The sequence below is a fragment of the Pan troglodytes genome, chromosome 9, assembly GCF_028858775.2.
Source record: "Pan troglodytes isolate AG18354 chromosome 9, NHGRI_mPanTro3-v2.0_pri, whole genome shotgun sequence".
In the NCBI taxonomy this organism is placed as follows: Eukaryota; Metazoa; Chordata; class Mammalia; order Primates; family Hominidae; genus Pan; species Pan troglodytes.
The window spans coordinates 10,666,950-10,689,699 of NC_072407.2; the positions used below are offsets into that span (position 1 = coordinate 10,666,950).

The 22,750-nt window shown below is 42.6% G+C and overlaps 2 protein-coding genes across 8 annotated transcripts in view; one reads left to right on the top strand and one right to left on the bottom strand.

The window, feature by feature from the left end:
* DNHD1 (dynein heavy chain domain 1) overlaps positions 1-22,750 on the top strand; it is a 74,380-nt gene that overhangs the window by 20,525 nt on the left and 31,105 nt on the right. For 3 of the 6 annotated variants that reach the window (XM_054661986.2, XM_063782674.1, XM_063782673.1), the window contains 11 exons: positions 1,122-1,376; positions 1,486-1,623; positions 1,759-1,810; positions 10,042-10,307; positions 10,398-10,641; positions 14,832-14,989; positions 15,486-15,978; positions 20,193-20,320; positions 20,422-20,620; positions 21,031-21,125; positions 21,713-21,920. In XM_054661986.2, the coding sequence (XP_054517961.2) occupies positions 1,122-1,376; positions 1,486-1,623; positions 1,759-1,810; positions 10,042-10,307; positions 10,398-10,641; positions 14,832-14,989; positions 15,486-15,978; positions 20,193-20,320; positions 20,422-20,620; positions 21,031-21,125; positions 21,713-21,920 (2,236 nt within the window). Of the gene's footprint in view, positions 1-1,121; positions 1,377-1,485; positions 1,624-1,758; positions 1,811-10,041; positions 10,308-10,397; positions 10,642-14,831; positions 14,990-15,485; positions 15,979-20,192; positions 20,321-20,421; positions 20,621-21,030; positions 21,126-21,712; positions 21,921-22,750 lie in introns of those variants that run through there. The other 3 variants (XM_063782676.1, XM_063782675.1, XM_063782677.1) reach the window with 3 other exon arrangements.
* RRP8 (ribosomal RNA processing 8) overlaps positions 1-22,750 on the bottom strand; it is a 105,386-nt gene that overhangs the window by 19,389 nt on the left and 63,247 nt on the right. The window lies entirely within an intron of this gene.

Here is a 22,750-nt window from a genome sequence, read left to right on the forward strand (position 1 = left end):
CTAATGGCACTCAGTAGGCTCTTTCAATGTGAGATTATACATTCTTTTTACAAACATTTACTGTGGAACTACCCCATGCCAGGCACTGTGTCAAGCAATAGAAAAATGAAATAAGGTGTAACAGAGATCGCCTCCTAAAGGAGCTTACAGTGTAGTGGATGAGTTATATAAATAACAAAATGATGGTGCATTGGACTAAGGGTTATGAAGTGGGAAGCACTGGGTATTGGGGAGTATTGTTAGAACATGGAAGAAAACATCTCACTTAGTCTCATATACAAAATCATCATATGCATAGGGCATGTTTGTATATGATGTCCCGTGCTTAGGACTTAACTGTCTTATGCTTGGGTCTGAGAAGATTGGGGCTTGAGCTCATGGATACCAGAAGTACAATTCACAGAACCAATCAGTTCTAATCACAAGCTCTAGGGAGCATCAAAAGGAACAGGAGAGCAGGGAAGACAAAGGATCCATCTGGCCAAGCATAGCTTTCTGGTACCTCTTCTCTGTTCCTCAACAGTAAAAGCCCAGAGCATTGGCAATTGTCAGCAGCCTTTATAGGCTGAGGAACCTCCCAGATCTGAAAGAACTCACAAAAAGGCTCCCAGGCTTTTATTCCACATTCCCTCTCCTCTAATAGAAAGTCTGTATCAGTGCCCAGAAACAGCTTCTATTATAATAGAAACCAATATCATTCTACTCAGCAGGCCACATCGCCTAGCCTAATTATTATCCAGAGTCCATATCCTGAAATTATTGTTTAGCCTTATTTATCCCATCTTTTTCTTTTTGTCTCTTCTGTGCATTGTGAACCTGTATATTTACACATACACAAATTTTCTATTTGAGTTCCACCCTGGGGGTTTTCAGTAGACAGGCCTGGCCTACCACATTAGCACATTGTGACCTCTCAATATATGTTCCCTATTTCACATCTTCTCTGGTCAAATAAAATTTGAAGGGGTGGGGTAGGGTAAACTCTACTCAAAAGGAGCCCTCCATATGTATATCTAGGTTCTAGGTCCCAGACTCCAAGACCTGAGAGTTTGCACAGACTTGTGGGTGGCTGGTTTGCTCTCCATCCCCCTATCTGGTGAGTTTCCACTCTATGCTCACAGGTTCACGAGGACACATACCACATGCAACAGGGCCTACAGGAGCGAGTACAAAACTGCGACAGGATCAGGACAGGCCAAGGCTCCATATACCTTCAGAGGGTACAGCGCAAGCAACTGGAGCACAAGCTGAAGCAAGCAGAGGCCTGGTGGCTGCAGCTGGGAAAGTTTGCCCGCCTGGTCGACTACATGATTTGTCAGAGCCTCATTTCTGTCTTGGAAGAGCAGATAACCTCTTTTGTGGCCAACATCCTTCAAGTGAGGTGGTGGGTGGCATGTGTGGAGGTGGCAGGCAGTCCAGGGCCAGATGCTGAGGAATGTATACTGACATCTAGCCCCTCGACCTTTCCTGACCCTTTTTTTACAGGCCCCAAGGCAGAAACCCTTTCTCTCATCACAGCTGGTCTTTGATGATCATGGCCAACTGTCTCATGTGCCCTGTGTTGAAAATATGATCCAGACTCTAACTGGAGGCCTACAGTCTGTCAAGACCTCTGCCTTGCAGGTATTCTGAATTGGGCAGAGAGCTGGCTGTGGGAATTCCCAGTTCCTATCCTCTGAGTAATCAGAAGCTCACAACCTGGTTTGAATCCCTCATTGCTTTCCCATTTCTGCCCCTTCTCCATATCCTGGCATGAAGGTAGTGCAGTCTGCAGACCTGAAGACCTCCTCGGATTCCCTGTATTCTGAAGGTATTTAGGGAGACCTAGGCAGGGGGTAGGAAGGCTGAAGGAGGGAAAGGGCACAAGTACGAATGGCATGGGAAGAAGGCAGGAGGTCCAGGCTATAGAGTCAGGCATTGGGTGTGGATGGAGCAGCTCTAACCTGGGTACTGCACATATGTGTTGTGGGTAGAAAGGTCAGGGAATGTTTTTGCTCACAAATTCACGTGGTTATGTGTATGTGCATGCAATGAGAGGGTGTATGAAAGAGTGTGAGTACATTGTCCTTCCAAACCTGGTTCATCCCAAACTCTGTGAGGTTTTTCTCCAGTGCCATAATTGCATTTCATTTACTACTGAATTTTATTGCTAAGTAAATTTGTACTTGTTTGAAGAGCTCTGCTTGCTCAACACTTGCTTTATGTCATATAGCTCTTTTTCATTTCATATGGATTAATTCATTGTATTGAAGTATTTTATGGTTACCAATTATTATTGGTTATCAGTCTTCACACTTATTAACCATCAGTGTGGAAACACATCTTCACGTTTCCCTTATTTAGGATACTAATGCTGTCACAAATAAAATCATTAAATGCAATCAGTCACATCTGACTCGTCCATACTTTTTAATTTCCTCATTCAACTTCTATCTGTTCTTTAAGAGGATTTAAAGACATAACGTTAATTTTAGGGAATAGGTGACAAGGAGCAAAAAGGTTCACTGAAAGGAACCTGTGTCTTTTACAAATTATACACCAGTTGGGGCACATTGTTTTCTCCAAATAAATTTAGGTTAATTGATAGAGACTATTGATATTTGTTTTACATGGTGCTGTGGAAAGAAGAAAGGCTCTGGAGTCAGACTCATTAGTTTACTAGTCTGCAAAGTGGGAATAACAAAAATACCTAACCTGAAGAATTATTTTAAAGATTAAAAGAGATAATATGTCTAGTATGGTGCTCAGCACATAGAAATACATGCTACAGATGTGCCTTCTTACTATTATTAGTATTAAATATGTCGATAAATCAGACATTTCACAGCATTTTCTCATTATATGTGGTACTAATTCATGTTATAAATATGCTGTAGTATTTTTTGAATGGTTAAAAGGAGCAAAAAACAACCTCTTGCATTTTTATTCTAAATTCTAGTGAAGCTGAAAATATTCACCTACCATGTCTTAGGTTGTCCCTTCTACTTTTAAAAAAGCACACGGATTGGTATGTTTAGGGGTGAAATGTCATGATGCTTGTATCTTACCTTCAAAATGTTTAGGGGAATGAAAAGATAGAAGGAAAAACAAATAATGCAATGTGACAAAATGTTAATAATTGTTGAATCTAAGTAGATGGATAAGGGTATTCACAGTACCATTCTTTAAACTTTTCTACAAAATTTGAAGAAAAAAAGGATCTGAATGGAAAATCAGATTCATATAATTGAGTAATCAAAACCAAAGTTCTTTTTGTTGTTTGTTTGTTTTCAAGACAGGGTCTCACTCTGTCATCCAGGCTGAAGTGCGGTAGTGCAGCCTCAACCTCCTGGGCTCAAGTGATCTTTTCGCCTCAGCCTCCCAAGTAGCTGGAACTGCAGGAACATACCACCATGCCTGGCTAATTTTTAAATTTTTTGTAGAGATGGGGTCTTGCTATGTTGCCCAGGCTGGTCGTGAACTCCTATCATCAAGCAATCCTCCTATCTTGGCCTTGCAAAGTGCTGGGATTACAGGCATGAGCCACTGTGCCTAGCCAGAACTGAAGTTCTGTTGTCCTTAAATTCTTTAAAAAAATTAAAAAGTTTTTATTTGCATTTCTCTAATGATCCATGATATTGAGCTTTTGTTCATATGCTTGTTGGCCGCATGTATGTCTTCTTTTGAAAAGTGTCTGTTCGTGTCCTTTGCCCACTTTTTAATGGGGCTGTTTTTTTTTTTCTTGTAAGTTTGTTTAAGTTCCTTATAGATGCTAGATATCAGACCTTTGCCAGATGCATAGTTTGCAAATATCTTCTCCCCTTCTGTAGGTTGTCTGTTTACTCTGTTGATAGTTTCTTTTGCTGTGCAGAAGCTCTTAAGTTTAACTGGATCCCATTTGTCAATTTTTGCTTTTGTTGTGACTGTTTTTCTCACTTATAAGTGGGAGCTAAATGATGAGAACTCATGGACACAAAGAGGGGAACAACAGACACTGGAGCCTACTTAAGGGTGGAGGGTGAGAGGAAGGAGAGGAACAGAAAAAACAACTATTGGGTACTAGGATTAGTACCGTGATGAAATAATCTGTACAAAAAACTCCTGTGATACGAGTTTACCTATATAACAAACCTGCACATGTACCCCGGAATCTAAAATAAAAGTTTAAAAAATGGAATAAATTTTGAATAAAGGTAAATAAGTAGCAGTTAAAACACTAATAGTAGTCTTTAAGAAACATACATCCAACTGAGAAAACTGTTACTTAAATGAGGCAAAATTTGTATGGCCTTTTAACTAAATTACAAAATAATTTCAATAGCCCCACTTACACACAAAAGTATGAAAATTAACCCCTTTCCAATAGAAATGTATACATTGACTAGATTCTAATCACTAAAAGAATACTCAGGATATTATTAATAAAATAGTTGCAACATATTCTCCAGTCTTAAACGGTGTTCTCCAATATTTTCCAGAGAACATTTTACAACTAAACAAGAGAGTATTACTGTTACTATTTGATGTCCTTACAATTTTATCGGAAGTTTTCTGCAGTTCAAAACTCAGAAGGCACGATCAGCTAATCACTTTTCTCATCTGTCGGGTGTCAGATTCAAAAACCTTAAACTTTAGTATGGCAATATCCTACCAAGATTGGAATAACTTTTTGATATTTGTGGTAAGATAAATCTGTTACACTGAAAAGAGACAAAGGATTGCCTAATTTTAATTATATAATCTCTTGATGTACATTTTGGTTGGGATGGCTGAAATTAGCTTGGAGATATAATGCAAAAATATGAAAACTGTGATTTTTGCGAGGGGACTGCACAGGGAAGGTCTCTTTGGAGTATGAGGTATGAGCAGTAGGACTAGGAAGAGGAAGTATAGAGGGAAGCAGTGTGACTGTGAGTAGATTTATAGATGAGAGAGAAGGAAAGATTTTTTTTTTCCTTGCCGCTCTGTGAGAAAGCAACCTTGGAGGTATGAGGAGTCATATAAATATGTTTAACAAGAAGCTTTGCTCTGTGTGGAATGTCTGAGTCACTCATTCAAGGAAACCTATAGTAAAGATCTGTATCATTGAAGCCTTTCAAGTTGGATTGATATTTTAAAATTCAACTCCATGTTGACTCATATGTATTATATCAATACATATAAATTTTCAATTGAAGCCCCAAATCCCTTAGAAATGGCAGGTAAATTACATTCCTTTGATTTAGTTGATTTCAAATTTCTTCTTATGGCCAGGCACAGTGGCTCACACCTGTAATCCCAGCACTTTGGGAGGCCAAAGTGGGAGGGTTACTTGAGGCCAGGAGTTTGAGGCCAGTGTGAGCAACATAGTGAGACCCTGTCTCTACAAAAAAATTTACAAATCAGCCAGGCATGGTAGTGTGCACCTGTAGTCTCAGCTACTCAGGAGGCTGAGGTGGAAGGATTGCTTGATCTCAGGAGTTTGAGGCTGCAGTGAGGCATGATCACACCACTGCATTCCAGCCTGGGTGACAGAGATACCAAATCTAAAATTTAAAAAAAAATTTTCTCATTATAAGCAAAGTTTATTTCATTCTTACCTTGGCTATGAAGTTAGTGATTTTTGTTTTGTTTTGTTGGTATGCTCTTTTACCAAATTCCATTAAAAATAGACTAGCTTTTCTTTCCATTGCTTGGAATCACAATTGACTTTGTATAGCACCATATTGCCTGAGCACTCTCATAGGTCTTGGCACCTAGAATCACTGCTCTTCAAGCTTGTCTTATATTTTGGAGCTCACAAAACAGACAATTACTAAATTCAAAGGTAGAGAAGAAGTAACAGCACCCATCTTCACAGAATTTGAAAGTAGAATATCAGGAAGAGAACCCCTGTCTCTCAAATTTCTGCTTATCCTTTTTTTCATCTCTTCTCTCTGTGTATCTTTCCAGTTCCTCTGCCCTGATTCCTGAGATCAGTTATCTCTGCTTCCTTTGGACTTTCTGTTCCCTTATAACTACTTCTTTCAAATAACTTAAACTTTTTATGACACCAACTCCATCCTTGACTTTATATGATATTTGAGTTTTCCTGTCCGTGAGACTGATTTAGTTCAAACTTCAAGACAAGGAGTATGATTGATTCAGCTTCTCCTGTAGATTGCATGATTTATTCATAAGCTATGGCAAGGGGATGTGTCATGGTGCAAAATAACTGGCTTTTAGCTATAGGCAAGGGCAGATCCTCTTAGAAGGTTGTGTATGGTGGGGGAGGTTGCAGTCTTCAGCTATGCTTGTGTTTGGCTATAAACGTCTATTATATGGGCCTGAGTATGGGGGTTGATTTTGGATTAAGTAATCTTAACTCAAAACTACGTACACACCTATAACTAAAAAATTCATGATGCAGCTAGATTCAGCTACAGTGGCCTAAACAAAATAAAACAAAACAAAACAAGAAGTCTTGAAGTAGGTGCTTCCAGAGTTTGTTCTGTGGCTCAAAAGTGGTCATCAAGTACCAGGTTCTTTGTATCTTTCCATCACTCTTTCCTGCTTTTAGCTATATTTAAGAGCAGATTCTGTAAGAGAGTTATGTGTGGCAGAGGAGGCCACAATAAAGTGGTTTTCGTCTTTTTGTTTTTTCATTCTCAGGCTTGTTGCCTCATAGTTGCAAGACAAGCTGCAATGTCAAGCATCCCATTCTCAAGCAAAATCAGGCAGAAAAGGAGAGGCAAGGTTAACAAGAGAGCTCTGTGTCTGACTCTCACTTTTTGCCAGGAAAAGGAATCTTTTCCGGAAACTCCCCATCAGACTCACTTTTACATCTCACCATCAAAATCTGCGTCATCTGTCTACCTCTAGCTGTAAGATAGGCTAGGAAATCAAATGGCTGACATTCTCAGTGTCTCATGGAAGATGGTTCTACAACAATAGAGGAAGGGAGAAGGGAATAGCTATTGAGTAATCAACCAATGTACCTTCAGAGTTCCATTCTTCAGGTAGGCTCTGTCCACCTGGCAAGCAAGAGAATCACCAGCATTCTCTACATCATCATTTCATACTATACTCTTTCCCTTCTATCCCTCACTTAATCTTAGTTCTGTAAGTAACAATATCTTTAAGCCCACTAGCAGCCCTTGTGTTGATGTCTTTCTAGTAATTTTATTTGTCTGAAGGTCACTTTTTACTAAATTCCTCAGGAAGGGCTTGTAGGGACAAAATTCTGAAGTTCTTCTATGTTGATAACAATTTGCACCTTTTGAAAGTTAGTGTTGCTGGATATAAAGTTGTTGGCTTATACTTTTTTCCTTTGTGTATCTTAAATATGTTACTATGTTTTCTTAGGACATTATGAGTTGCTATCAAAAAGCCTTTGATAGTCTAATTTTATTTGCTTTACAAAATCACTTGTTCTTTTTGCCTAGATTTTTTTTCTTTTTTATTGAAATCTAGTTATTTTTGTTAGAATATGTGTTGGTATTGAACATTCTGGGGAAGGATTCTCAGGTATGTTCTTTCAAAATGTGGCTTTATATCTTTTTTTAAATTTCAGAACAATTTTTCTGAATTACGGTTTTTAATATTTGTTCTCTTCCCTTGCTTTGTTTTTTTCTTGGGGGAATCTTGTTACTGATACATTAGATCCTTACCACCCATCCCCAATATTTTTCCCTTTCTCTTGAAATCTTTAAAATTGTTTATTTCCTTTTTAGTTGTATAATTACCCTTATTTTACCTTCTATTTTTCTTGAGAAATTATCTGTCGAGTTTGTTTGCTCTTATGTCCCATTTTAGTTAAATTTCCATTATGAAATTGTTTTTTCTTTCATTTATAATTCTTTCCATAGTTCTGTCACATAATTTCTGAGTTTTTCTAATTCTGATATGTGTCCTCTCATGACTTCTATCATTTTTCTATTGTCTTTTAGCTTGTTTTGAAATAGGCTATAGTTTTGCTCTGGTTTTTGACATGTTTTCATTGTCTCTGGGGATTTATTCTATGCCTCGCTTTGTTTTTTTCTTATAAAAGCTTGGTATGGGGTTTGATATTGATACTTTTCTACTGCTCATAGAAAACTGGAAATTTTAGCTTTTCTTAACTTTCAAAAGAAGACTTGGTTCAAAATAGTTTTCTAACCTCTCAGTTTCACTTTCTATTGTTTTTCTGTATTAAAAAAAAAGATGGCTTACTTTCTGAGGTTTTCTGGTTTCCCTCCCCTACCTTCATCTAGACTTTTCCTTTTTCTCTATTGCTGCTCAATCCTTATTCTACTCCCAGCATTTTCTCCATGACGAGCTCTGTCCCAAAAGGGAGCCCTGACTGTTTGGTTTCAAGAGTACACAGGGCATAGATTACTTAAGCTTCTAAAGACCTTTCCTCGCCTGTTCTTGGAGGGGGTAAGACCCCCTTCCAGTTTTACCTGCTGTTCTGAAATGGGCCCTCTGCCTCCCAGTAAATGCTTGATGACTGTTTGGGGGTTTTCTTATTCTTAGGTCCATCTGTTGCTTCATTGTTTCCCTCTGCATCATTCATCACAAATGGTGATGCCATGTGTGTTTTGAGGTTGCAGATGGTTTGACCCCACCTACTTGTATTTTAGGATCTGTGAGGATCCCTTGCCCTCATTTGTTAAAAAACGCTATCCTTGTGTTTTTGGTTTTATTATCTAATTGTTCTGTCATTTTTACATGGGCATTTGGGGGAGATTTCAAAATGATGCTGCCATTGCCATCATCTTCTCAGAATCCCTTCTGGCATTTTTTTAAAGGATGATTCTTTTTCTTACATGGAGCAGAGACTGTAAAGTATAGGAGGCAAGGGCCAATGCAGGGAGAAAAGTTAGAAGGCTTTTGCAATAATGCAGTAAGAGATGATGGTGACTTGGGCTGGGGGAGGAGGGCAGGTGGTGGTCAATGTGGTGAGAATTGGTGGATTCTGGATATATTTTTAAAGTAACGACAACAGGATTTTTAAATGGGGGGATGTGTTGTATGTGAAAAAGAGTCAAAGGTGACTATAAAGATTTTGACTGGAGAAACTGGAAGAACAGAGTTTCCATTTACTGAAGTTGGAAGACTGCAGTTTTGGCGGGGAGGAATTAGAGTTCATTTTGGCTCTGTTAAATTTGAGGTGCATGTTAGACATCCAGATAGAGAAGTGAAGTAGGCAGTTCTTTAAATGGGATTGGAGTTAAGTGAGAGATCTGGGCTACAGATAAATTTGGGAGCAAATATATGGTACTTACAGCCATAAAGCTGGATGAGATTTCCTAGAGAGTGAGTACAGTTGGAGAAGAGAAGAGATCAGCTAGGAGTACTACAGGGTTTGGGTGTGGATAGTATGGCTCTTATTCTGAACATTTTAATTCTTTCCTTTATTTTGTGCGAAGTTTTAACACAAATACTAAACTTGTCAATTAACCAGTTCCTAAAGAGTTAATGAGTGGCTAGGTTCAAGAATATTCTTTAAGACAGATAACTGAGGACTGGCATGTTCGATATTCCTTCCCAGCAACTCCTCTGTTCTGCAGATGCCAGAGACTACAAACTACACTTCCCAGACTCACCTGCAGCTAGGTGTCATATACAATTTAGGATCCACCAGTTAGATCTACAAAAGACTTTGATTCAGAATTGAATTAAGAGGGGGAAAGAGTCAGGGCATATGCCATCCATTCTGTGGATCATAGCAGAGGCAGTGTGTTTTGTAGTTGATGGTGTAACAGTGATATCCCATTTTGCCAGGCAGCACACAGCCCTAGATGCTCAACCTTGAGTGGTTTTGTATTTTAGCTCTCCTATTATTCTGCAACCCATTTAATATTCTGTAATAAGTCCCTCCCTGCTTAGACTAGCTAGAGTAAATTATGTTATTTGCACATGAACCCTAACTAATAAATCCCCTCCATGGGTCTAGTATTTTACGTTTGTGATATAGATGTATGTGTTAACTCACTCATGAGCAGCGAATGTGTGTGTGTGTGTGTGTGTGTGTGTGTGTACACACTGAGGGCAAGGAGAAAGGAAGATTGTTTGTGGGCTCTGGAGGGTACTCACGGACAATTATGGCATGTGCTCCACTAGAAGAAGATGAAGAGGAGGACTCAAAAGCCGAATTTCTGATGCCCAAGTTCCAGGGGCAGCCCAGCGATGCTGTGAGCATCTTCTGTGGCCCGAATGTGGGATTGGTGTGGCCCTGGAAGTCTCACCCAATTGCTGGTACCTTGGAGGTCCGCGGATATCGGCTGCGGGGCCAATACTTCCCCCGCAATTATAAGCAGCTGGAGGAAGACCTGGACAACAACCCTCAGATCCAGCAGGCACTGAATATACAACAGGTGCTGCTGGAGGTGAGAACAGTGGTTTAAGGGATAGGGCGATGCCCACCAATTCCCATTATAGCCACATGCCTCTGCCCTAAACACCTTGTCTGCCCTTAGGGTGTGCTGTGCGAGGTGCGGGAATTCTGCAGGGAACATCATTGGATAACAGGCATTTATGAATTCCTGCAATCCTGGGGGCCTCAGAAGCTGGAAGACATGAGAGGTGGTCCCATCAAGAACTACGTGACGCTGGTGAGCCGCCTAAATGTTTGGCAGGCCCGTGTCTCCAGTATGCCTATCGAGTTGCTCACAAAAGGCAGGTTGCTGCTACTTAGCTGCCATGATGTACAGGCAGAGATGGGTGAGTACTGCTTCTCTTCCCTCTCCTCCTTCCCTTTTCTGTATGTCTATTCACATGGCCTGCCTTGGTCCTGGAATGTCCTCCGGAGACCTTCGGTGCAGGCCTCTTATTGGACCTATGAAGCCTTCCAAAGCCCGAGGTCCCAGGCCCTTTCCTTTGCCATCAAAGCTATGCTCACTGCAAAGGCCGGCCTCTCATACCCTGTATTCCTTAGGAATCATGTTCCTGTGCTTGGGCTACTAAGCTCAGTGTCTTTACAGAGATTCTTGGGATCTAGGGTGCCTTCTCTCTGCATGTAGCTGAGTGAAATTTATACTACGATTTGCATATGTAAAAAGCTACTCTAACTGAGCTTGTCTTACTCTGTAGTCCTAACTTCTACTGGTAGTGAAAGAATGTAACCTTTCCAATTAAAGAAAGCTCCTTTCATTTAAAGCAGTCACTTTTGGTCTGATTCAGTCTATTTGGGGTATCTGGGCAATTGAAAATTTATACTGTAGTTCTGGGTTGTTTTTACTTTCAAATGTCTTTTCCTCCCTTTTCCTTCCCAAGGTGCCACCTGTACTGGGAAGGCCGGTGGGCTGGCTTCTGAGGTGTAATACATCCTTGCCTGGTCTCTGCCCTCCTGACATTGCTGCTTCTGGTGCTGCTGTGTCCTGGGCTGGTAGAGCTGCGATGTGTTTTCTTGGACTAATAGGGACCTGGAGTGTCTGTCTTTGCTGACCTGTCCTTGTCTTAACATTTGCTGGCATAGCTGATCCTTGGGGTTTTAGTGAATCCTTCATCCAGTCTCTGTCTTAGGCTGGCTACCCCCATGGCTTTTGCTTCAGGGTCCCTAGTCCCTCAACACAGGAACTTCATCTAGGCCACTGGCTATCAATTCTCTGCTATCATCTATATCCCCTGCCATTTGGGAGTTGTGGGAAACTGGTAAGCATTATATCTGCCCCTCTTTTCACTACAACACATAACAGTATGATTTCTACTCTGCTGTGACTGTTTCATGTTAGCAAGGGACACCCTAAAAGGTGGTCTTTCCCAAAGTTCTATGTGGAAAGTGGGGCTCAAGACCATTCTACTATCCATTTTCTCCTCAACTCATCTCAGGTTCCCTCCTCTTGCCACTTCTACCCCTACTAGTTCAACGCCCAATTGTTGGTATCCCTGGGTCTCTGAGAAATCTGGCTTATGACCTAGTCTTTTATCCTCTTTTCTTTCTGCCTTCCCATGGGAAGGATATCTCATGCTATTGTGTACTAGCTAGTGCCTCAGCCTAGGAGTTCGCCATAGAGAGGCTCACAATGGGGTAGATTTGGAAGCCAGTGATTTGTTCTTTTAGGAAATATGGAGGTTGTTATCTTTCCTCACCTAGCCTCAAGGATGGCAATAGCCAATAGTATCTACTTCCTGTGAAGACTAGATTCTATTGGACCCATGGCTTCCCAGGCCTGCTTTCTTTATGAAGGTTAGAAGCCACTGGGGCCTGGAAAGAGTTTGCTTGTATGCCCTGCTTGCTTAGCCTTCCCTGTCTTGGCTCTCAACAGATGAAAGCACATGTATCATTAGGTATCAAATGGGCCACTAAAACTCCCTGCTCTTGTACAGGGGGTTCAGGCGGGCAAGGCAGGAACCGGGAGGACCTTTGATTGTTTTGTCTTCTCTCTGGCCGTGTTTTGGTCAGGCTTTACTTCACTGCTGCTGAGAAAGCTTATTGTTGTTCTAGTTTGTTAGCTTCTTGATCCTCAATCCAGGACCAACTAGTCTCTTTAAGAGAAGCAGGTGGAGAGAAATAAGCACTGGATTTAGAACCCTGTCTCTGTTTTTCACTTGCTTTGTAACTTCAGATTACTGTGTTTTAGTATCTTTATTTGTAAGCTGGGCATGATAACACAGTCACTCACAGGGTTATAGTAAGGATGATTAAGTGAGATATTATTTGCAATACTCTTAGCATTGAGTGTGGCATGCAGTAGGTGCTTAATATTTTTTTATTTCACCTTATCCCCTTGTATCTACTCTCATCCTTCTTGCTGATCTAATTTTATCTAACCCTCTGACTTAACTCTGTTGTTTCTCTTCTTCCTGAACTCCCTTGAACAACGAATGGCGTAATTATACACTCTGACGAATTAGCTTCACCAGAAACTTGGGGTCACCCTTTACTCCTCCCTCTCCTTGACCTTACTACATCCAACCTGTCACCAAATCCTTGTCATTCTTCTGCCCCCTAAGTATCTCTTAAATCTGTTTTTATCCATCTCCAGCTTCTCATCCCAAGGAGTCCTGGTATTTTATCAATGCATTGCTCCTTTATACCATACGGTGTCACTGTTGAGCTCCCATCTGCCTTCATCTGCCTGTTGCTACTGGTCCAAAAGCAGCACCATAAAAAAACAAACAAACAAACAAAAAAACGTGGCAGCATTGCAATGGCCTAGTTACTGTTATGTTCCAAAGGGACAGTGTGAAAAAGGATGAGTTTAGATCTTCATGTTCTGTTTGATATAGGTTGTCCCTCAATAGGCTTCCTCTCAGCAGGTTTTCTTTCTTTTTTTTTTTTTTTTTTGAGACGGAGTCTCGCTCTGTCGCCCAGGCTGGAGCGCAGTGGCGCGATCTCAGCTCACTGCAAGCTCCGCCTCCCGGGTTCACGCCATTCTCCTGCCTCAGCCTCCCAAGTAGCTGGGACTACAGGCGCCCGCCACCACGCCCGGCTAATTTTTTGTATTTTTAGTAGAGACGGGGTTTCACCGTGTTAGCCAGGATGGTCTCAATCTCCTGACCTCGTGATCCGCCCGCCTCGGCCTCCCAAAGTGCTGGGATTACAGGCGTGAGCCACCGCGCCCGGCCGCAGGTTTTCTTAATCTCAGGTCTTAGTACCCAGTCATCTTGGTTACCTCCTCCAAGTCTCTGAAAGTGACATACCCAGTATGTCTCAATTATCTGTCCCCCAAACTCACTATTTTACTTTCTAGTTGCAGAGATGCTAATAGAGGATCGGTCAGTTTACTTTGCACATAACATAAAATATATTTTTAAATACTTTTTATAAACATATATTTTTATGTTTACATTTATATTTATAACATAAACATGTTTATATTTAAAATATAATGAAGTGGAGCCATGCTGCCTGAGTCTGAATCCTTGCTCTGCCACTGTGTGATGTTGATCAAGTGACATAACCTCTCTGAGCTTCAGTTTGCTTATCTGTAAAATAATAGTATTTACTTCAAAGGGAATTTGTGAGGATAAAATATAATTAAAGTACTTGAAATAGTGTCTGGTATGTAGAAAGCACTCTATTTGGTGTACCATATTTCTATATTGTATTTTTCCTATTCTGTGCATATTTTAACATCTCTGAACTTTAAAGGTGTCTCATGATTGAAGATGTGTTAGAGTTTAGATGGCATCAGTTTTTTCTTTGTTAGTGGTATATAAAATAATGGTGCTTCTTACAACGAGATCTTAGATTTTATGAGGTACCATATGGGTGTTATCCCTGCCCTCTGAGATAATAAAGTTGTTCATACTGCCAAGGGCAGCTTCCAGGATTACTTTCTAGCCCCTTATCCACCTGAGACTTTCTTTACTTTAATCCTTAAAAACAAAAGGCAGATCATACTACCTTCTTGGTCCCCTTCTTCTAGAGCAAGGACAGTAAGACTCCAAAACCAGAATACTTTTATCTCTGCTAGGGTACTCTGCTATTCACAAACATGTCATTTCCATACTGTTGCACACACTGTTTCATCTTTTTGGAGAATTAATACTCAACACATCCAACTCCAGTGTTCCCTTCTCTGAAGGGGCCTTGCCCAGCCTTCTTAGGATACCCCCCGGCACTGCCACCTCTTAGCTATATTGGCTGAAGGCTCCAGGCACTCACAGTGGATTTATCACACTGATTTGTGATTGCTCATTTGTATGTCTGTCTCTGCCTCATATTATGAGCTTTTCAGGGTGGGGAAACTTTCTGTCTCATTCATTTGCTCTTGTCTACCAGTATAGAGCACAGTCCCCAGTGCATAGCAGCTGACTGGACATTGAGCAGGGATTCAACAAGCATTAAATGAGATAATTCATGGTCTGACCTGCCATTCAGCCTACTCCCACTCTGGACCACAGCACTGTCCCCAGAACCCCTTCTTTTTTATGCATCCCCTCACACCTTACTCTCCTGTCTCCAGAATCCAAGCTGAACAGCATAAGGAAGGACATTCTTGCACACGTGCAAAATGAGTGCTGGAACCTCAGTCAACAACTCATGACAGAGCTCACAGATTTCATGCATATCTTCCGAACCATCAACTCAGATATTCATGCCATCGCACAGTGCACCCAGAAGGTGGGCTCTCCCCATCCATCCTTCCCAGTTTATTCAGGGCCCATCCTGCTCAAAAGCTCAGCACACTCTCTTCAGGTCTCTGCTGAGCTCCCAGCAGGGCTTGATGCTCTTAAACTGTGCTCACCTAAGAGATCTACCCTTGCTAATTCTTACCCTGTCCATGTGGCCCTCAGGTTCCTCATGTCACAGGGAGGCCCTGGTGTGATGAGAGAGTTGTGCTCTCTGTGACAGTCAGATAGAAAATTGTTGCCTTGTCATCAAGGTAATGGGGTGGTGGGTGAGAAGTGGACCCTTCACCAGAGAGATCTGGGTCAGAGAGAGATTTGATCCCTCTGGAGAGATCCCTCAGGAGAGATTGCCCCTGATTCCAGTTGATTACAAGGCTGCAACTGGGTCTGGAGACTTCACTCCAAAAGGTGGGAGTTCCCCTTGGGGATGGGACCAAAGAGGTACATGGGGTTGTGGGGCTGCTGGTCTCATGCTGTAATTCCTGCAGTTGAATGAAGCCAATGAACAGTACGTCGAGCTGGAGGAGCGAATGGAATACGTACGGGCACTCCATGAACTCATCCGCAACCACTTTAGCCTCTTTAGTGCTGAGAATGAAGCACTGGACATCTCGGTGAGAAGGCAATTCGGGGAGTCACCCATCCCTCCCTGCCCTCCTCCCCCACAACCACATCTACTCCACTGCCCTCTGCTTGCCCCACAGCTTCTGGATATGTGGGAGGCATTTCAGTTTGAGAAAAGCCAGGCTTCAGAGTTCCTGCTCAGCAAGCGACATGCCATTATGCCCAAGCTGCAGCAGCTGATGGCAGCAGCATTGGCAGAGCTGGAAGGCCTGCTTGCGAAGGCCCTCTCCGGTCCCTTTATGGACCCCACACAAGATCAGAGGAGTACTGAGCACCAGCTCGTCTCCCTAGAGCGTCAGTTCCAGAACACAGTCAGCGACCTCAGTGAACTGCACCACGCCTATGCCATCTTCACTGGTACTGAGGATCCCCGCACCCTCCATTATCACTCTGTGATAGACCCTTCAACTGAAATAAGAGTTGGAACTCAGGGTTCTGTGTCCTGTATGACCCCAAGCAAGCCTTGGGAATCACACACCTTCATTGGTGTCTTTTATAAATGAAAATTTCAGGACAAAAACATCATATATTGACCATGGCAGGTGTTGTGCTTAGGGTGGGGGTATGGGGGCTCACAGTCTGATAAGGAAGGCAAACAAGTGAATGTTCCATCAGAATGTGATGGGGTCAGGGGCTGAAAGCACGTGCGGGAGAAATGTAAGTTCTCCTTATAGAACTTAGCCTTTTTGTAGCCCTGTTCAACACAGTCCTACACCGGGCAGCAGGCCCCAAATAAGAGTAGGTCTTGATGCTGTAGCAGATCACTTCCTCCAGCCAGTGTGGTATAGAGAGAGGCTACTGAGGGCCTCACTAACACACAGGAGGAGGCCAGGACAGAACTATTGGTCTCAATTCTTTCATACAGTAGTGCAGGTAAGCTGGTTCCCTTCTGTTCTTAAAGAACTCTGTGGGCTCTGGAAGGAGACCAGAGCAAATATAAGAGCCATTACCAAACAATTGAGGCAGGATCTCAGGCTAGAGTGCAGTTTCATGATCACAGCTCACTGCAGCCTCAGCCTCCCAGGCTCAAGCAATCCTCCCACCTCAGCCTCCTGAGGAGCTGGGACTACAGGTGTGTGCCACCATGCCTGGCTAATTTTTGTATTTTTTGTAGAGATGAGGACTCACTTTGTTGCTCAGGCTGGTCTTGAACTCCTGGACTCAGGCAGTCCTTCTGCCACAGCCTCCCAAAGCACTGGGATTACAGGTGTAAGCCACTGCGCCTGGCCTTCCTTCCAGAATTCTTATATGTATGTTGGATTTACTGAATCTCTCTCACTCATTGCTTTTATCTTCTTTATCATCACTCATTCCTTTATTCTTTTTCTCTGAGTTCTGGAAAAATGTTGTGAGCTTGTTTTATAAGCTTCCATTTCCTATGGTATCACTTTGTATTTCTATTGCATTTTAAAACACACATTTTGCATGTGTATGCATGCTTATGTACACATGTATACGCATGTAACTGTGTGTTTATGTGTATATACATGTGCACATATTTGCTATCTCTATCTGCTGAAGAGGACATGAAGCAAAGAAACCCCAGTAGCAAGAAGCCACATTGTGCTCAGGTCTTAGTTTCTAATACCATTCCCCATTAAAAGGAACCAGAGCGCCTTAGAGAAATGGATGATTCCAGGGCTGTGGCAGGGTAGGTACAAGATGAACCTAAAGTGTCGTTTTATACCAGAAAGTAAGAAAGTATTAAAGTGTTTTAAAAAGTGATGGGAGCATATCACAAGGATTCAGAAGGGATACCAACTGGCTAAATCTGGAACAATTTGATCACCAAAGTAAGTACAATAATAAATTCTAAGCTACTGAAGTAAAGGCATTTATTATGCATAGTAATAATAAATAGATAAATCAATGAGAGAGAAATGAGGACTCATGCTTACAGTAAAATGCCAGGAGCTGACTGGTAAATGTGGAAGGAAGGCTGGAGTGGGAAAATTATTATTTTGCAACCATCATGGTAATTACCAGATCAGATAAGGATCAACAGATGCCAAATCTAGGGCAAATTTGATGAGGAGCAGAATATTTGCACTGTCTTAGAGAGTTTCTCCCAGAGATCACTTATTTGTTGTAAAAAAAAAAAAAAAAAAGAAAAAGAAAAAGAAACAACAATTAGTGGAGAAATCAGACAATAATTTGACCAGGTGATTAAAAATTAACATCACCAATGAAGGACATAGGACCATCATCTGCCTTCGGATGTGATACTGGAGAAGGATACAATATCACTTATGTAGTAGTCCAGCTGAGAATAAGTATCATTTTTAAAAACCATAAAAACACAACATGAGGAACTTTCTATGAACAAAAAAATGGCAAAAGGGGACTGTATACTTCAAAGATGTCTGTTACAAAAGAAAGAAAGGCTATGGAAATGTTTCAGATTAAAAGAAACTAAGAGACATGACAAATGCAGTGCTTGACCCTGGACCAGATGCTATAATTGAGGCAAAAAATGCAATCTAGGACATTATTAGGTCAACTGACAAAACTGAAATATGGACAGTAGATTAAAATATTGTATCAATATAATATATGAAATTTGGAATTGCACTGTGGTTATATAAAAGAATATCCCTACTCTTAGGAAATGCATACTTGAGTATTTATGTAACTTGCCCTTAAATAGTTCAGAAAAAAAAATTGTGTGTATATGTGCATACACATGCCCATGCACAGAGCATGTGAATGCAAATGATAAAGCAAATGGGTAAAATGTCAACAAAAGGCAAAGATAAACAGTATAGATATATATCTATACCTATGGAAGATAGAAGGTACACAATTTTTTTTTTTTTACTACTTTTTCCTACAACTTTGAAGATTGGAACTCATTTTCAGATAAAAAGTTTTAAAATGCATGGAAATTATCAAGTAGATATCACAAAATGTCCGTCAAAGGACATTTGCTCTTAATCCCCAGTTTGTCTTTATCTTTTCATGTGTTTGGAGATATCACCTCTGCTCTTTCTTACAGATGAAGTTGTTTATTTGTCCAATATTTGATGTTGAAACAACTGCTGTCAAAGATTGTATGGGACTCTAGCCATATCTTTGAGTTTAGACAAAGACTGGAAGAGTTTAGATTTACTGTCATTTTACTTTTTGTCAGATCAGAGGTTTGATAGCCTAGTGATTCCAGCTTTTTAATATTCTGAGATCTCCAAAATGGATGATGTGCACATGTGTAAGATGCATGAGGCCCAGCATTTGGGTGTGACTCTATCACTTGTTGTCCCACTCAAGAAAGTAAACTGGAGTTCAAGTTAATGAGATATCTGTTGTCTTTTAAGTAAATTGCAAACCTCGATATTATAATTATTGTTAATTATAAATTCCTATTGACACTTATCTCACAACTGACTGTAAGTAACTGATTAAGAACTAATGTAGTACCCTGTGAGATGAAGGGGTGGAGGATAATGGCCGGAGGTAAACATGACAGGTCCTCTATGTGGGCCAGATCTTTTTTATATTCATCTTGCTGAACTTTCTTTTGGGCTGACAGTTCATTCGCTCATTCATTCATTCATTCATTCAACACATATTTGTTGAGAGACTGCTGTGTACACTAGGCTTGAGGTACATCAGTGAACAAATGATAAAACGCTTTTCTTAATGGACCCAAACTTCTAGTTGGGAGAGAAAGACAATAAACAATGATGATAACCAAATTCTGTAGTATATAAGAAAGTGATAAGTGATAGAGAAAAAAAAAAAATAGAACAGAGTAAGAGGGGTTGAAAATGCCAGGAAGGGTAGCTAGGAATTTTTAACCAGATAGCCTGCATAGGCCTCATTAAGAAGGTGCTGTCCGGCTAGGCGCGGTGGCTCATGCCTATAATCCCAGCACTTTGGGAGGCCGAGGCGGGCGGATCATGAGGTCAGGAGTTTGAGACAAGCCTGGCCAACATAGTGAAACCCTGTCTCTACTAAAAATACAAAAATTAGCCAGACATGGTGGTGTGCGCCTGTATTCCCAGCTACTTGGGAGGATGAGGCAGGAGAATCACTTGAACCCGGGAGGCAGAGGTTGCAGTGAGCCGAGATCACGCCACTGCACACCAGCCCAGGTAACAGTGCAAGACTCTGTCTCAAAAAAAAAAAAAAAGAAGATGCTGTTTGTTTGAACAAGGACTTGAAGCTGGTGAGGGCATGAGCCATGTGATTCTCTGAAGGAAGAGTGTTCCAGAAAGAATAGACTGCTAGTCAAAGGCCCTTAGCAGGAGGGTGCATATCTGGTGCATCTCAGCCATGGTAAAGAGTCCAGTGTCACTAGAATGGAGTGGATGAGATGGAGACTAATTAAAGAGGAACTCTTCCCTTTCACTGCCGTCACATTTTCCCAGATGGTCTTTCCTTGGAATAACTGTTCCTTGGATTAACCCCACCTCCATTGTTGAGCCAAACAATTTGGAACTCCACCTCCCCCACCCCCAACCATCACTTTCTGGACCCTACCTTCTGTCATTATGGGCTCTTGACTGATCATTCCACCACCCCCCTCCCAACACTGCAAGTAGCCCAGGTCTCAAGTCAGCCCTCCCCCACAGAGGATGAGACTCCTGTGCCCTTGCCAATCTGTGGGACACGTCCTATTGTGCAGCAGCAGCGCATATGGCACCTGTACCGAGTCATCTCCGAAAACATCAGCGAGTGGAAGTGCATGGCTTTTGCCAAGGTGCTGACACCCTTCCTTGGAGCTCTTGACTGGGAGTGGAGGACTACAGTGGTGGGGGAGGGGAAGAGTCTCAAGCTGACAGTGAGCCCTTCTCCCTGCAGTTCAGCCCAGCTATGGCCCAGGAGAAGACAGAGGGCTGGCTGACAGAGGCAGCACGGATGAGCACAACCCTGGAGCTGCACAGCCCCGTGCTGCAGCACTGCATGCGCATCCTGGGGGAGTTTCGCAGCTACCTGCCCCTGCTCACTAAGCTGGGCAGCCTCCACCCACAGAGCCTCAACTGCCAGTGTCTCCTGCGTGGTATGTTTGGTTAATGTCAGAGGAGGGGGAAAGGGAAACATGTGAGGTTAGAGCGATGCAGCAACTCAGTTTCCTGCTGCTCCTGCTGGAAACACCTTTCCTCCCCAAGTTTCTCCCTACCTTTCCCACATATTTCAATTTCTTTTCCTTAACTGGGACAAAAATTTTTAACTTCCCTTACTACCTCCTCTCTGCTGATGGTGGCTGGGCTTGGGCTGGGGCCTTAGCTCTGGGCTCTGAGTTGTGCTCTAGACCTTGGGTTCTAAGCTGTTGGCTCTGTGTTGTGCTCTGAGATCTGCTATCTGGGGTCTGAGCTGGGCTGGGCTGGGCTGGGCTCTGGGATATGGGATATGGGTTGGACTCTGCCACACATACTGGGTGTTGCTCTGACTTGTTTTCTCTACCTCCAGCCCTTGGGCTGGGCAGTCTCCAAACTATAGAACTCCTAACGCTGGGCCAGCTGCTTACTTATCCACTGCTGGAGTTTGCAGATCGAATCAACCAGGTGGGGCCCTCAGTACAGGGGCGAGGGAGGTGGTCCAAAGCCAGGACCTGTAATAAAGCCAGTCAAGGCCCAGCAGTCCCTTTAGACAAAAGGGTGGTGGGTGTTTGGCATGTGATTTAATGTGGGGTTGAGACTGCTAACCTGCCTGAAGGGCAGGAACAGTTTCTTTAAGTCTCCAGATGGGGATCTCTTGTGTGATTCCAGACTCCCAGTGACTGAGAGTATGTCCCTGATGGGGGAAGGAAGTGGGTGGCAGCCCCGAAGTTGTGGGCACACAGAATGGCAGGTGCCCCCCAACACCTGTCTTGTCCCCAGAGGGTGCGAGCTGACTGAGGTATTTGCTCAGTTGGAGCCTTGCAAAAGTGGGTGGGGGTTCCAAAGCAGTGGCCCTGGGGCAAGGTAGTTAGATGCTGCCGATGGCCTATCTTTGAAGCCTGATGGTCCCACTCTCCCTTCATCTCTGAGACCTCCACTCTCCTGAGCCCTGGCCCTTGAGTTCTGCCTCAGATCCAATCCCCAAGTCCCAGCTCCAAGCCTGTCCCCGAAGCAGTTACCCAATCCTGGTTCCTGAGACCCAGCTGTTCCAGGTCTGGCAGAATGAAAATGAACGAATTCATGCCCAAGAGACTATACGGTGGTTGCAGCGGTACTGGGAAGTGCGCCAGCTGCGCCTGCTCAACTTCATCCTGCATGTACCCTACGAGCCCCCAGCCTCAGAGCGCTCCAAGAGGCAGGTGCTCCGCAGCCCCCAATGGGAGGTAGTGGACAAAGATAGTGGCACCTTCATCCTCTCAGGTGAGACCCAGACCTAGTGACCTAGTGAAAGCCCCCTGCTGGGGGCCATTTTCATCCACCATATCCATCAAGGCCTGCCAGATCTGATTCTCTAGCCAGGGCCCCATCCTTACTAGACAGCCTAAGACATTAGTCTGTTCTGAGACAGTGTCTTCCATGTAGCCCCCCTACTGTCTTAATCTCCTTGGGATCCCCTTCCCCTCACCCATCTCTACTCAATGCCTGGGTCCTTCAGCAAAGGTCCTCCCCTTTCTGGGTACCCTCAGAAATTCCTCATAGTCAGTTATCTACACCTTTCAATGCTCTGTCCTCTAGATTGCACCCTGCTGTCTGATTTTATACCTTATTCATTAATTCATTTCTTTATTCTCTCCCTCATCAAACCTGCCTCCTCTGTGCTAAACACAGGAGACCTTGAGACTTACAGACAGTATCCCTGTCCCTCAGAAATTTCTGAGTCCAGTGAGAGACAGACAATACTATAGGGATAAACACAATGGAGCACCTTACTGAGGGCAGTAGAATCTCAGAGAGAGGACCAGCTCAAAGAACCAGAGAGAGAATTAGAGAAGTCTTCTTTAGGCAGAGGCCTTATACTGACTTTTTGAAGGAGTAAGAGTTTGCCAAACTTGCCAGGTGAGAAGGGCAGACCAGACAAAGGGAACAGCATTTACATAAGCATCCAAGATGATATAGCTAGGGCATTGCCAATAGAGGAGAATTTTCTTATTCAACGCAACTAGAACCCAGTTGGTGAATCCAAAAAGCTAATGATGCATACATAGTTTGAGATTTTTATTTTAGCTTAAAATACATACATGTACATATAT